The sequence below is a fragment of the Peromyscus maniculatus genome, chromosome 18 (genome assembly GCF_049852395.1).
Source record: "Peromyscus maniculatus bairdii isolate BWxNUB_F1_BW_parent chromosome 18, HU_Pman_BW_mat_3.1, whole genome shotgun sequence".
NCBI classification, from domain to species: Eukaryota; Metazoa; Chordata; class Mammalia; order Rodentia; family Cricetidae; genus Peromyscus; species Peromyscus maniculatus.
Window position 1 is genome coordinate 39,539,815 of NC_134869.1, and position 16,258 is coordinate 39,556,072.

Here is a 16,258-nt window from a genome sequence, read left to right on the forward strand (position 1 = left end):
CATATGAGTGAAGTGTGTCCTCAGAGCACCCCATCTGGAAGAGTCTGATGGCCACTCTCTCTTCACCAGGGATACCGATTATGGTTGTGTAAGGGAGGGTGTCACACTTTCTGAGCTCTGCCCCAAGGAGGGTACCTCCTTCTGACCTGTCGATTTATATTATTTCTCAGAGTTTGTGCTCATCAGAACAGCTTCTAACGATAATGTGACTTCTCCCATAGACTGACTACAAGAAGAAGGCATGTCTGAACATATGTTTTATATTCCTGTCCACCCAGTAGTTCTACATTTTAGATGATAATAAAGTGGCAATTAATCTCCGTGACAAAGGATAACATCAGCTTCTTTTCTTGGCTCTCATCAATTCAAAAGTGAGGCTTCTGTTTCAGGAAGATGAGCCAGAGCTGAACAGTGACGGAAATGGGTAAGACCACACTCGCAGGGACGATTATACTGCCTCTGGCCTTTCCTGACACCTCACCCTGCCGGTACCCTTATCTTCTGCTCACAGCACTTCCTGGTAGGCAGGGCTCTTGATGGGATCACATTTATCTTTGTTATCTATCTTCCATGATGAGAACTGGAAGTTCTGAGAAAGTATTTGAATCCATTGCATTTACTGTTACCAATATCACAATATCCTGAGCACCTAGAACTGTGCCTGGCACACAAGGTCTTTTCACTGGGTATTTACTGAAAATGAAGGGAGAGGTGGTTACTCATTAAATCGAATTATCTAGGCAGATGAAATTAAATTGAAACTTGCCAAGTCAAAGGCTGAATACGCTGCCCATTACCAGACGGAACTATGCTAACAATGACTGGACAGTCCTTCCTTGGAGTAAGTCACCTGTACAGAGTCCTGTCCTTCCCCCCACACCATCCTGAAGTTTCTTTTTCATCGTGTACCTTACGCTCTGTGTCGGCTCCACACACTGAGGCATTTCTGTGCTATGAAGGGCTCTAAGTGTCTGGATCTTTTTTTTTTTTTTTTTTCAATTTCGAGACAGGGTTTCTCTGCGTAGCTTTGCGCCTTTCCTGGAACTCACTTGGTAGCCTAGGCTGGCCTCGAACTCACAGAGATCCACCTGCCTCTGCCTCCCAAGTGCTGGGATTAAAGCCCTGCGCCACCACTGCCCCACAAGAGCCAAGATTTTTCAGTCAATGTACACTTCCTTCCTAAACACTTATTTTGTGCCAGTCATTATCCAGAGAACATTCGGTACTCAGGGGCTTTCCCTCTGTGTGCTGTGACAGTTGTTAGGTAAACCACTCAGGGTGGACGGAAGCCTTGTTCTCAGGAAGCTTACGATACTAAATACTGGGTATTTGGCAACAGTTAAAGACATTTCACTTTCCCTTTTGATTTCATTAAGAAAAGCAAGAATGACATCAGAGAAAGCTATCGAGAGCAAACAGAAGGGATCCAAAGATGTTTAAAATTTTTATATGTTCTCACGTATATTCTCAAGAAAAGGCTCTAGGCCATTACCTCTCAAGTTTAAGCTCCATAATCTTAATATAAAAACATATTTGGCTATGAGATTTACTTTGAAAAAACCACACTTACACACAAATTCTAGGTAGAATTGTAACAATTCTTTTTATAAACAAAATGTAACTGAAAAGACACCATAGATGCAGAAGAAGAAGGTTACTAGTTGGTAAAATGCAGAGAACATCTACAACAGTTTCTCAGAACATTTAAGCATGCTGGCGTTTTAAATATTTACCTCTCTTTATTTCTTAGCTGTTCCTTACAAATTTGCCAGTTATGGACACAGATTTCTACCTGTCTGAGTCCACGTACCAGGAAGAGCACAAGTCCAAATTCTTATCTTGCTACTACAGTTTTCATTCTAAAAAATGTTGTTTAGAACAAACTGCCCAAGAAGATACGTAGGGGCAATGACAAAACGCAAAGCCAGGCAGCAGTATGTAATTCCAGTCATATGCAGTTCTTCATTATACAGGAAGTGTGTTTAAGGCTGGTGTCTGGAATGCACCTGCTCTAGGTCTCTTCAATGATTAAACTGGCCTAGACCAGCATTACAAAAAATAAAGAGTGCTACGGAAGGGGTGCAGTCACCATCGTGCTGTTCGTGAAGTGAAAGAAAGTGTCATCAAACAGTGTACGCACATCCTACATAGCGTCCACCAACTACCAATGGCATCTACAAAATGTGTCCATTTTCCAGACCTGTACTATCACCTAGCAGTAAAGGAGGGATGGGGTTAAAGGCAACGGCCCTGAACTTAACTGCTCGAGGCCACTGCCCCACATATGGGGAAAGTGCATTCAGTTCAGCAGCAATGGAGCAGTGTGAAGACACCGATACCCCAGAAGAGAAGGATGCACAAGGTGAATCAAGACATAAAACTGTAGACATTGTTAAATAACCTTGAGATACACATATACTGCAGTCTTTAGACAGAGACATTCATATCATTGTACAAGGGAGAAGTCTTTTTTTTTTTTTTTTTTTTTTGGTTTTTCGAGACAGGGTTTCTCTGTGTAGCTTTGCGCCTTTCCTGGAACTCACTTGGTAGCCCAGGCTGGCCTCGAACTCACAAAGATCCGCCTGCCTCTGCCTCCTGAGTGCTGGGATTAAAGGTGTGTGTCACCACCGCCCGGCAAGGGAGAAGTCTTCAAAATTACTTATTGTAGTAAATGATATAATGAGTACATATAGCATATATAGAATATGTCTTTTGTGTAATTTGCTATATTTTTTCATATTTTTTGTAGATCTGCAACTTTCAGAAATGAGAAAAGAAAAACAAACAAACAAACAAACAAACAAAAACTCTTTACCATGTTTCTGTTTCCCCAAAGTTAAGAAAATATATTTATTCTAGGAAAGGTCTCAATACCCCCAAACCCACAGATATGACATCCAGTCCCAAGAGCCAGACTGTCTGGATTTTTGTCCTGTGGTAGGGATAATTCCAAATAATCATGATGGAGTCTATCCAGTAATCTCAACCCAGCAACAGCAACCACAGGAAACATCATTATACTTTCCAAGTTATTTCCTCTGGTGGAGCAGAAATGTTACTGTTTTCTAAATTTAGACCCCAAGCCACCGCATTTGCTGATGATCTGGGAATTGCTGATAATCTAGTCTGTCTCGGGCCAGGGAGATTTAAACTGGACCGGTTTCCTATTGTATCTGGGAGGGTCACTGTGCTGTAAGTCAGGGCTGTTCATCTGTGTGCAGTTTCCAATCTCCTTTGGACGGTGTTCAAGTTGATTGTGAACTACACCCAGATTTGTAATGAGGCTACATACTTCACTGGTTTCAGATAGCTGTTTGACTTTGTTCTCTCCAATGCTGAGTGTACTGAGTTTCAGCAGGTTTTTGTGTCCTTTCCCACAGTCGTTATATGATTCGAATGAAGGTATGGGGGGGTGGGGAGAATCTAGCCTATATATCACTGAAGGCATATCTCTCAGCTCATTATGCCAGAAATCAAGTATCTGCAACCTCATCAAATAAACTGGTCAGTGAATTTTCACTGAGAGCCAGCATCATGAGATTTACTAGACAGCCCAGCTCTGCGGAGGGTGGGGTGGGGGTGGGGGGTGGATGGAGGGATTGCAATTGGTTACTGCATGACAACGTTCTGTTAGTTTGACAGATGGAGGCAGGATATGTATAGACCTCATGGATAACTCCAAACACATTGAATTCTCCTTCCAGCATCTGCTCAGTTCCCCAGTTACCTTGGTTTTTTTTTTTTCCTGGTCTCAGGCGACAGATCTGGCTATCTGATGCCCTGATTGGGCAGCACTGACGTCTTTCTTCCCATCTCTGTCATTTTTCCCTTTGGTTTTCAGATTCTTTTCCTTTGCTTTCTTCCTCCCAAACCTCCAGAGGCCCCTGCCTCCTTTTCTCTTCCCCTGGAGGATGGCACTTTGGGATCTTTTAAATGTTCTTAAAGTCAACACTTCTTAAAGTGTTGACTTGAAGAAGTCATGAGCTTGGAGTCGCATCCATCTGTTCCATGTCGGATAACTCTGGTAGCACATTTCGAATGGTGCCGGTCAGTCAGTGATCTATCAGGGCTTCAAAATTCCCTCATGGCAAGGAGAAGACAGTAGTCTCCCCAGCCTGTGCCCCAGTGGGTGCCTCCTCTCCCAGAGTTGCAGAGTGAGGTGAGCATCCCTTGATACCCAGCAGTGGGGTGCCAGACCAGCTGGGGAAACCCTCAGAGGGATCCTTGAGGAAGACATACTGGACCCAGGGAGGATTCTGCTGGAGGCAAATCAAAAAGACTTTTCAAGAACTTCAGGCCTGGTGAGGTGGTTCAGTGGGTGAAGTCACTTGAGGACCTGAGCTTGACCCCCGGGAACTGGCATGCTTGGTGGAAGAGCTGACTCCCACAGGTTGTCCTCTGAACCCCACGTATGTGTACTCACTACTCTCTCCACCAATACATAAATAAACAAATAAATAGATGGGGGAGAAAAGACTTTTAAGGCATTGGCCCTTCTTGCTGTAGGTCAAGAATAATAAACACCAAGGCAAGGTCATATGAGAAAGTGTGGCAGTTTGAAGAAAATGGTGCCCCAAAGCCCAGAGGAAAGAGCACTATTAGGAGGTGTGGCTTTGTTGGAGAAAGTGCACCACTAGGGGTTGGGCTTTGAGGTCTCAGAAGCTCAAGCCTGGCCAGTGTGTCACTGTCACTTCCTGCTGCCTGAGGATCCAGATGTAGAACTCTCAGCTCCTTCTCCAGCACTGTGTCTGCCTGTGTGCTGCCATGCTTCCCACCATGATGATGGATTAATCCTCTCAACTTTAAGCCAGCCCCAGTTAAATGTTTTCCTTTATAAGAGTTGTCATGGGCTGGAGAGATGGCTCAGAGGTTAAGAGCACCGACTGCTCTTCCAGAGGTCCTGAGTTCAATTCCTAGCAACCACATGGTGGCTCACAACCATCTGTAGTGAGATCTGGCGCCCTCTTCTGTATACATAATAAATAAATAAATCTTTAAAAAAAAAATATATGTTAAAAAAAAAAAAAAAATAAGAGTTGTCATGGTCATGTTATCTTTTCACATCAATAAAACCCTAAGATACAAAGTATTTTTTTTTTTTTTTTTTTTTTTTTTTTTTTTTTTTGGTTTTTTCGAGACAGGGTTTCTCTGTGTAGCTTTGCGCCTTTCCTGGAACTCACTTGGTAGCCCAGGCTGGCCTCGAACTCACAGAGATCCACCTGGCTCTGCCTCCCGAGTGCTGGGATTAAAGGCGTGCGCCACCACCGCCCGGCTGATACAAAGTATTTTTTAAGCAAAACATGACTGGTATTATAATCAAACACTGCTTGCTCAAATTACTTGTTAAAGAGTTAATACTTCCAAAGTGCTAAATGCCCAGTACACAGTAAGAGTGACATTGCTCTTGTTAAGCAAATAGTACATAGTCTTTCTTAATACTTACTGAATATATAGTAAGAACATTTATAAGAAAACGTCAATGCATCTACTTAACTTTCAATCTCAACTACTACAGAAAGAAAACCATCAGTAGCGTGCAAATAATATTTCTCAACTATAAAGGGAATTGTGATTCTGAAGATTTATACCCAATAGTAATCGATAACATCCAACAAACACTGGCTCTATCTAGTGAAAAAAGAACTCTCAGGTAATCATTTTATTTAATTATCATTGATTCTACAGGGATATCCAGCTAAACTTGTTGGGCTTTTTTTTTTTTTTTTGGAGACATGTTCTCATATAGTCCATACAGGCTCAAATTTGAACTATGTAACTAAGGGTGACCTTGGACTCTCAGGAACCTCCAGCCTGCACCTCCATGGTACAGAGATTATAGAGCTGCTGAGGTTACAGGAATGTGCTGGAGGGCCTCTTTTTTTTTTTTTTTTCCTTCTGAGATGGGTTTCACTCTGTAGCCCTGGCTTGCCTGGCTTGCTATGTAGAACAGGCTGACTTTAAAATCAAAGAGATCCACCTGCCTCTGCCTCCTGAATGCTGGGATTAAACCAAAAAGGATCCGGGGCTGGGGACATAGCTCAGTGGGAAGAGTGTTTGCCTAGAATGGTCAAAGTCCTGGAATTGAGTCCCAGAATCACATAAACTGGTGTGATGTCAGATACTTGTATCCCAACACGGTAAGGTGCAAGCAGGACCTTAAGTTATCTTCAGCTCTGTAGAATTTACTAAGATCAGCTTGAGCTACATGAGGCCCTCCCTCAAAATAAATAAAAAGTTCAGGGGGCTGGAAAGATGATTCAGAGTAAAGCATTGCTCTTCTGTTCTCCAGAGGACCAGAGTTCAGTCCCTAGCACCTACATCCAGCAGCTCACAACCATCTGTAACTCCAGATCCAGGAGATCCAATGCCTCTACATCCTTGGCCTCAGCAAGCACCTGCACTCAGGTGCACATACCCACATGGAGACACACACATACCTATACATAATTAAAAATAATAAAAATAAACCTTGAAAACGTGGTACATATACACAATGGAGTACTACTCAGCAGAGAAAAACAATGAAAGCATGAAATTTGCAGGCAAATGGATGGAACTAGAAAAAATCATCCTGAGTGAGGTAACCCAAACCCAGAAGGACAAACATGGTATGTACTCACTCCTAAGTGGATTCTAGATATAAAGCAAAGAACAATCAGACTGCAACCCACAGAACCAGGGAGGCTATATAGCAGGGGAGACCCTAGGATGACTGTGGCTTATAATAAGTTTTGGTTTTACTCAATTACTGGGCAAGCCTCAAAGAAACATTTCACTATTAGGATAAGAATTTATACTGTATCAAGCTGATAACACAAAAATAAATTTAAAAAAGCGAGAAAAAAAAAAAGAGCCCAGAAACATCTTTTATTGTCAAGTGTGGTAGCTCAAGCCTATAATCCCAGCACTGGAAAAGCCGAGGCTTTACCACAAGTTCAAGGTCAGCCCTTGGGGGGAAAAACATAAAACAACAAAACACCCTTTTACTTTCACGAAACTATAGCACCATGGCAGCCCATGCTGTGGCCTTGGGAAGGTACCAAGCCAGAGAGCTGGCCTGGTGTTTACGTTTCTTTAATTCTGTGATCTATCCTCCAGGTTAGACACTGGAAACCCTCACAGGAGACAGGGAGAAGGCCCAGTTTTTCTTCAAGGTCACCTTGCCTGCTTTTAGGGTTGTTCTTTTACCAGACACACTATCTTCCCTCTCTGAGGGTCTACTCCAGCTGATAGACCTTCACAAACAGTAACTTCTGTATAAACAGAGGGGACAGAGTGTTGACGGCGCACAGGGACTGGTGATCAGCAGCATTCCGAAGGCTGGGTAGGTGACTTCAAGAAAGGCTAGCATCACCGGGTGGTGGTGGTGGTGGTGGTGGTGGTGGTGGTGGTGGTGGTGGTGGTGGTGGCGGCGGACGCATTTAATCCCAGTACTCGGGAGGCAGAGGCAGGCGGATCTCTGAGTTCGAGGCCAGCCTGGGCTACAGAGTGAGTCCCAGGAAAGGCTCAAAAAAAAAAAGGCTAGCATGAACAGTCCTCATATATGGGAAGTATTTAGGGAGAGAGCACACGCCTTGGCGTCTCGAATGCTTGGTGGTTGTGAATGTTCTCTTGCCAACGCAGATCCTGTTGGTCTTCTGCTCGGAGGCTAGCAATGCCCGATGCTTTGAGAGAAAACCCTTCCTGGAGGGCACCAGCCTGAATGGACCTGCTAGCCCTAGTCTGTTTCTTCAACTTTCTCTCTCACTACGCTCCCCGTCCTCACTACCACTTGCCTGACTGAGCTATCTCCTTACTGCTGAACAAGTTAGACCGGCATGTTAGGGCTGATGCACTTGTTCCTGTCAGCCCGGAACTGCTTCCGAACCATTCTCACGGCTGGCTTCTCTGGGCCATAGCTCCAGATTGCCTCAGTGAAAACCATAGGGCCGTATGTAGGGGAGAAAACTGCCCTGTGTCTTCTAACATACATGCTTTATTATATTTTCATTTTTTCCCCTCAAAAACCTCAATATTATCTGAAAAGCTTTTATACATTTTTATTTACTTATCATCTAATGGCCCCCAGCCCCAAACAGTAAAAGTTCCTGGGAGGCTGAAGCCGAAAGATTTCATGTCTGAGACCAGCTTAGGCTACAGAGTAAGACCCTGTTTCAAAAACCAAACAAAGTAAATAAAAAGTAAAGTAAAATAAAACAGCCAGGCAAGCAGAAGCCTTGTGTTGGGTCACAGTTTTATTCCCTGTTTCTGGAGTAGTGACAGAGTAGGAAGTGCTCAGTAAATAAAGAACAACACAAAAGCCTGTGCCCAGTTCAGGTCTAAAAAGCAACCTAAGCCGGGCGGCGGCGGCAGCCACGCCTTTAATCCCAGCACTCGGGAGGCAGAGGCAGGCGGATCTCTGTGAGTTCGAGGCCAGCCTGGTCTCCAAAGCGAGTTCCAGGAAAGGCGCAAAGCTACACAGAGAAACCCTGTCTTGAAAAACCAAAAAAAAAAAAAAAAAAAAAACCTTACTTTGAATCTTTAAGGAGCTAGTGTTTCCTGGGGAGATAGACTGACTACGAACAGGAGAGGAAAGCGGTAAATTCTAAATGTTAGAAAACTAAATGGGGTTTGGTTGGTGTGCCCTTACAGTCCCGCCATTGGAGAGGTGGAGTTATGAGGATCTTGAGTTTAAGGCTAGCCTCAGCTGTGTAATGAGTCTCGAAAAACCAAAAATAAATAAATAAATAAATAAATAAATAAATAAATAAATAAATAAATAAATAAATTCAGTCATCATCAGCACTCAGAAAACATGAGATTCGATAAAAGAACGTATTTACGGTAGAAAGATTTCAAACACTCAGAACGAAAACATACCTCCTAGAGCTCCACTGTGGTCTAGACTTTTCTTTTTGAAGCCATTACAGGCAATCAGAACAGGAACAACAACGGAGAAAAGCCAGCGCCAAGGAGAAACAGGCCGCAGGTTACCTGGGAAGCGACAGAGGCAGAGAGATAGGCTGTAAGCTACCTGAAAAATCACAGACATGGAGAGCAGTGTGACGTCCTCTAAAAATGTACTCATTGAGTATTTAAAAAAATTCATACAATATACTTCAATCTTCCCATCTCTCATTATATTCTGTCCCTCTCTAAACACAAACAAACCAAATGCACACAAATGAAAATCAAAACAAACTGGAGACAACTGATTTTTCCCTTTGCTAGCGGGGTACCAAAGTGCAAACAGATTCTTGGTTAGTGATGGGATCCTGTGTCCAACTCCCCTTCTCAGAGCTGGGACAATGGGTGGCTTGGATCTTGCAATAGGTCACTCTTAACACTAAGCTTTAATAAAGTGAGTTCCAGCAGGGCAGTGGCGGCGCATGTCTTTAATCCCAGCACTCAGGAGGCAGAGGCGGGTGGATCTCTGTGAGTTCGAGGCCAGCCTACACAGAGATTCTTTGTTTCCAAAAACCAATAAATAAATACAGAGAGAGAGAGAGAGAGAGAGAGAGAGAGAGAGAGAGAGAGAGAGAGTGTTCCAAATTAAAATACTATCCTAGAGAAACAGATCAGGTTGCCCAAGGCAAATATTTATGTTCAGACTTGAATACTCTCAGAGGAACCATCGTCCTGGGGTGGGGCCCACTTACAGCTTCTTAGGATAATATTGCACACATGAGCACCTGGAGAATTCAAATAAATCACTGCTTCCTAAAGTTTTTATTTTTAATTTTTAAAATTAAAAAAAAATGCTGTGGAATAAACCCTTTGTACAATGTGAAGATATGTCACTGTGTTTGGCTTAATAAACTAGCTGATTGGCCAATAGCTGAACAGGATAAAGTTAGGCAGGAGAGCCAGACTAGGAGAATACTGGGAGGAAAAGGGCAGAGCCAGGAGTTGCCAACCAGACGTAGAGGGAGCAGGAGATGAATGTGGCATACTAATAAAGGTACTGCCATATGGCAGGCATAAATAAGGAATATGGGTTAACTTAAAATGTAAGGGCTAGTTAACAACAAGCCTGAGCTACTGGCCGAGCATTTACAATTACTACAAGTCTCTGTGTGGTAATTTGGAAGTGGTTCCTGGGACAGAAAAACTTCTGACTACAAGGGGGCGTAATATTAAATTTCAGGCAAAATTATTTCTCTCTTTCAAAGAGATTATCTTAAATAACATTCTGATGGGCAACAAATCTGATTCAACAGTTAGAAGTCAATTTACCCAAAGACTGCAAAACCCAAAGCTGTTTTGTTTGGTTAACACTGTAAATCTTTTGAGTTAATATGAAAAGGTATAAGACTTGATATAAAAGTTCTGATTCTTCATTTTGTTTAAGTTAAATATTCTGGCCTATATGGGAGAATTAACCAAAGGCCAAGAAATGGGCAGTCATCTCCTTCAGACAGGTTATGGAGTTCCCACCACATCTGATTGCCTTCTGATAGTCACTATGGCTGAGGGATTTCTTTATCTAATGAAAAACATGGAACTATTACTTACAGTCACATTTCTGTCAAAAAATTAGGAAATGGCTAAGTGTACTGGCATGGGCCTATAAACCCAGCCCTCAGGAGGGAGACACAGGAGGATCACAAGTTCAAGGCCAGGTCTACATAGTGAGTTACAGGCCAGCCAGGGCTATGCCGAATGAGGCCCCATCTCAAAAGCCAAATAAGAAACACCAAAACCAGGAAATAGAAAAATAAAAAACCAAGAGAGCCAACTGAACAACAAAACATAGGAAAAATCTTATTCCAGGAAGCAAAGATATGGCGTCATTCATTTGCATTGGTATTTTTGCCATGGGTGTCGGGTCCCCTGGAACTGGAGTTACAGACAGTTGTGAGCTGCCATGTGGATGCTGGGAATTGAACCCCAGTTGAACCCCGGTCCTCTGGAAGAGCAGCCAGTGCTCTCAACCACTGAGCCATCTCTCCAGACCCTAGCTTGTTCTACTTATTTATATAAGAATGTTCATGTTTCCTTCCCTCCAGGCCTCCTCCACTGTGCATCTTTATGAATGAACATCTCTCTCTGCCAAAGGTCTATGTCCCGAAACGGCAATTACTTAGGGCACAACCACTTCTAAGAGCTCACACACTCTCTCTCTCCTTTCTACTCATTCCTTAGTTGTAAACTGTGAACTGACCAATATTCTGGTTCTGTAGGGAAAAGTAGAGTTTATGGACTGGAGAACTGGCTCAATGGTTAAGAGCACTTGCTGTTCTTATAGAGGACCCAGGTTTGATTCCTAGCACCCACATGGTGGCTCACAACTGTCTGTAACTCCAGTTCCAGGGGATCCAATGCTCTCTTCTGAACTCCTTGGGTATTAGGCAAGTATCTGGTGCACATACATAACGTGCAGGCAAACACTCATATAAATAAATAACGAAATAACGAAGCCTTAAAATAACGGAGCCTTTTTTTTCTTAAGTAGGTTTATATAGGCACATTCTAAACTCTCAACTTCAAAACTCAAAAACAAATTTTGTGTGTATGTGTGTGTCAAGAACTGTAGTGCATGTCTTTTAATCCCAGTATCTGGGAGGCAGAGGCAGGCAGATAGATCTCTTTAAGTTTCAGGACTGCCTGGTCTACACAGACAGTGGCTTTCTCAAAAAAAAAAAAAAAAAAGTGTGGCCAGGCAGTGGTGGCACATGCCTTTAATCCCAGCACTCGGGAGGCAGAGCCAGGCAGATCTCTGTGAGTTCGAGGCCAGCCTGGGCTACAGAGTGAGTTCCAGGAAAGGCGCAAAGCTCCACAGAGAAATCCTGTCTCGAAAAACAAAAACAAAACAAAACAAAACAAAAACGTACACGTTTATTAGTGCTGTGTTGTGTGCAGACAATGTGTATGTGTGTGGAAGTCAGAGGATAACTTTGAATTGGCCTAAGGGCTCCTGGGACTTCTCCTCAACCTCCCACTTCCCAGGAGCACTGGAATTATAGATGGGTACTACTGTGCCCAGCTTCATGTGGGCTTTGGGGATTTGAACTCAGACACTCAGGCTTGCATAGCAAGTGCTTTATCCACAGTCATCGCCTCAGTCCCTGTTTTGAAATTTTAAACATCTGAATGTGTTGGCCCATATAATTCCAGAACATAGAGATAAAGGCAGAAGGAGCCGTGTTTGAGGTCAGTCAAGGCCGTAAGCTGGGACCTTGTCTCGAAAACAAAACAAAACAAAAACAACAACAAAACACACACACACCAAAAACAAAACAAAAAACAAAAAACAAAAACAAAAACAAAAAAAAAAACCACCCCAAACAACCCCAATAAAACAACAAAACAAAGAGCTGGGTACGAAGCATTCAATTCCTTGCACTTAACAGCCAAAACCAAAATAATCCTTGAACACCATCCTGGGGTAGGAGCCTGGAGAGATGGTTCAGTGGTTAAGAGCACTAGCTGCTCTTCCAGAAGACCTGGATTCAATTCCCAGCACCCACATGCCAGCTTACAACTGTCTGTAACTCCAGTTCCAGGGGACCTGACACCCTCACCCAGACACATATGCAGGCAAAACACTAATACACATAAAAGAAAAATCTTTAAAAAAAAGCTTTGAGATTAGAAAAAAATCACAGGACCAACGTATGTAATCTAAATATATGAATGCCTAAATGAAATATACATTATCTTGTACAATTAGTACATGCTAAGGAAGAAAATTTTTGAAAGACCAGAGCTAAAGTACCTTGTGTAAAGTCACACCCAGTGGCTTACACCTGTAATCCCAGCACTCAGGAGGCTGAGACAAGAGAATGATTGAGTTCAACTCCAGTGAGGGATACACAGCAAAATTCGGCTTCATAAAACCACAGACATACCAATAACCCAAGCGAAACCAAAGTCCTTGTTTCTGCCAAGTGGCTGTAAGGTATACTGAGGATCAAACTTGGATGCACACTCTGACAGCCCCAGCTCCAGCACTAGAGGTCTGTTCTTTTGCAGTGACAAATTCTTCAGATCTCCAAATGTAAATATTACACCTTCTTTAATCTTTATTTTCACAGGATTGTAAAACCGTGATACTACTAACTAGCCATATTGCTAATCTTACGAAAATAAAAAGCATCACCAAATTTTTTCACAAAACTACGTTTTATGTCTTTTTTTCCACTAAGGTAAACAAAATAATTACTTGATACATGCATTTTATGATAGGTATAATTAATATCACAACAAACATCATAAAAGGCCGTAAAATAGTCAAGACATCGTTTATCTTGTTACAGTAGCAAACTAGATTCAGTTTGTGGTAGTACACACCATCATTCTTAACCATTTACAGGACGTACTTTTTGGATTTTGAAGTGGTACTTTTAAATTCCACCCATAAACTTCTAGAACAACTCAGGGCACTTCTACTTACCATAATAGGTGCTAGCTGTCATTGACATAATCCAGAATGCTAGGGAAATGGAAATGATCAGGCTCAATATTACGATATTGGTAATCATCTTTATATATTTTTTGCATGTACTGTCGTCAAGATCTGTCATGGAAAATAAAGCTACGGGCACCTGGGGGAGAAGAAAAAAAGATAGCATTTCAGACGAAGAAAGTCATTTAACTTTCTTGCAACAACACTGCTTTAGGGGCGAAAGGAAATGCCAACATCTTCCACCAACCGAACGACAGACTGCAATCGTCGATGATCCCAAACTTGCAGACACCGTGGCTCGCCCCTGCGAGGTTTAACGCCTCCCTGGGCAAAGGCGCCGGGAGGTCGCGGGGCCAGCGGGGCGGCCCGGCGGGCTCGCACCTGGAGGGGCCCGGAAGGCGCACGGAAGCCCGGCAGCCAATGGGCGGCCTGCGCCGCCGAGCTCCGCCCCCTCCCCGGTCAGCAGCGGCTCCTCCGCCTGCACGGGTACGCCCGCCCCGGCCACCGAGCCTGGGCCCCGGAGCAGCTCGGGCGAGCGCCTCTGAGTCCGTCCCGGGCTGCCTGCCCTGGGGTCCGGTTCCCGCCGGCGGTGGGAGGGGAGCCAAGAGCCGGCCGCTCTAGCCTCACGGCGACACGCTGGGTGCGCGCATGCGCAGCAGCTCCGCCCTCCCCGCTCACGTGACCGTGTCAGGCGGAAGCCGGGCTGGAGTCCTGGGCAGTTCGGCGGCGCGGTTGTATTGCACCTCGGGAATAGACAGGACAACTATTGTGGACGTCCTAGACTGAAAAAAAAAGGTCACCAGCAAGTGTGGCGTGCGTGGGGTGCTAAAACCTGCCCTTGATGGAATAAAGAAAGGCGAGTGAATTTAGAACCCGTAACGGGCTGTATGTTATTTATGAAGCGTTCACACCAGGTGATGCGGTGTCATGTGAAGGACAAAGGGATGGATCGTGTAGGAGCAGACTTACTTAGGAGGTAGTTTAAAACAACAGCCTAGCTGGTACTGTGATGTGTAAAGAGAAGCGTAGCCTTCTGCTATTGAGATTTCACGTAATTACTGTTCTCACACGTTGTGGCTGTCCCCATACACGGTATCAAGTGTGGGTATCCTGTCAATTCACTGTGACACGGCAGACCATCCTATCCAGTTCACGGACAATCTGAGTCTCGTGACTGATCGCGCCTTTTACAGGGAGGTGCTCATCATTTCGGCCCCACGTGGTTCTGGGTATTCGAACTCAGGTTCTCAGGCTTGCCCAACAAGTGCTTTACCTCTACAGAGTCGTCTCCCCAGTCCCAGTTTCAAAACAAAGCTCTCACTAGATGTGGTGGCCCATGCTTATCATCCCAGAACATAGGAGGCTGAGGTGGATTCTGAGTTATTTTCCCTGAGCGAATAGTAACTGGCTAGTAATCACGTAGTTCTGGGTGTTTCCAGCTCATTGCTGACAGCGTGACAGAGGTGACCGGACTGTTTAGGTGTGGTACACAACTGTGACATAACCCAGTCACTCCTTAAAAGTTCACATTTTTACTGCTGGAGGGCACTTTTAAAAAAATTGATGCTATTTTAAATTTCAAAATATACGCAAAGACTGCTTTTCTTTTGGTACAACACAAACCTGCAGTTAGCTGTTCTGCATAGGTAATTACTTGTATTACTCCACCACACTACGCGGCCACTATTTGTATTGCCAGACTATTGGGTTACAAGTTACTAACAACAGATAAATTCTTTTTAATTTAAAAAAAAAAACAAAAACTTTTTTTTTTTTTTTTTTTGCATTGCTTAGAAAACTTCTAAGCTGGACTTGTCCATCGACAGCATGATCTTGTCTGATCAGTTGTTGTTCTAAAACAGTGGCCTCGCTGTGATTGTCAGGTTGTCTAATGACACTAAATGTCTGTGTCGAGTCAGTTCTTTTGCTGGCTTTTTTAGTACTGGACTGTCAGCTCAGGGCTTGCTTCCTGCTTGCTAAGTAATTGCTCTACCAGTGAACTGTATCCTTAGCCTCAAGTCAGTATGGATGTCAGGGATGTTCTCGGCTGGCTAAAATGACACGTGAAATCATAGTACCAGTGAAATGTGCTTTCAAAAGTATTCCTCCCCCGCCCAGCCAATCATCCAATGAAGGACATTTCCCATATAACTGAGGCAGAGTCGGGAGGGCCCAGATTTCCTCACGAAAGTGTCCGGCCTAACCAGCTATTTTAAATAACACTTCCATCAATGACTCAGACTCAGGAGTTGCTGACGCCCATCTCAAGCTTTTCCAGACACCTTCAGGTGTAACATTCAGGAACTTCACAAATTAGTGCAGAGCGCAATGCTCATGAGTAGACTGTTGGATTGACAGCAAAGAGATACGTATGCAGAAATCCTGGGGCTGTATGCAGCAGCTGACTGTGGGCCCATAGGAACCTGTCTTTCTGTGCGCGTAAGACTTCTTCAGTCAGAAGGCCCTACTTCCCCTTTGTGTTCAAGCCTCATGCACGTGGTGTTACAGGCCTCTTTGTAGGTCCTAGCTCAAGTTTAGCAAAAGAATCCTGGAAGAGCCGAGACAGAGAAATAACGCTTCAAATGAATACTCTCCCATTGCCATTTTTGGACTGAATTAGCTGAATTTTGTCCTTTTGTGATGTGTTAAACTGAGCAAACGTCTCTCCAACCCTGCCCTTTTGCTGATAGGTAATAAACAAATTATTGTTTCTTAAGACTGAGTTTGGGGAAATTCTCTTCGTCATGACTCTGTGGCTGTGGAGAGACATCATTACCACAGCAACCCTTACTTACGTATGTATGTATTTATGTATTTTTAAAGCATTTAATTGGAAGCTTGCTTACAGTTTCAGAGGGCTAGTCCATTATC

General features: G+C 43.7%; 1 protein-coding gene and 1 pseudogene across 3 annotated transcripts in view; both read right to left on the reverse strand.

The window, feature by feature from the left end:
- The window catches only part of Tmem19 (transmembrane protein 19), a 44,908-nt gene that overhangs the window by 10,327 nt on the left and 18,323 nt on the right, over positions 1–16,258 (reverse strand). Inside the window, exons 1-3 of one of the 3 annotated variants that reach the window (XM_076553924.1) lie at positions 13,635–13,776; positions 13,376–13,526; positions 8,860–8,973 (exon numbers count right to left, since the gene is read on the reverse strand). In XM_076553924.1, coding sequence (XP_076410039.1) covers positions 8,860–8,973; positions 13,376–13,505 — 244 coding nt within the window. In that variant the 5' untranslated portion in view covers positions 13,506–13,526; positions 13,635–13,776. Of the gene's footprint in view, positions 1–8,859; positions 8,974–13,375; positions 13,527–13,634; positions 13,849–16,258 lie in introns of those variants that run through there. The other 2 variants (XM_006988967.4, XM_016007388.3) reach the window with 2 other exon arrangements.
- Positions 2,870–7,924, reverse strand: LOC143269425 (uncharacterized; annotated as a pseudogene).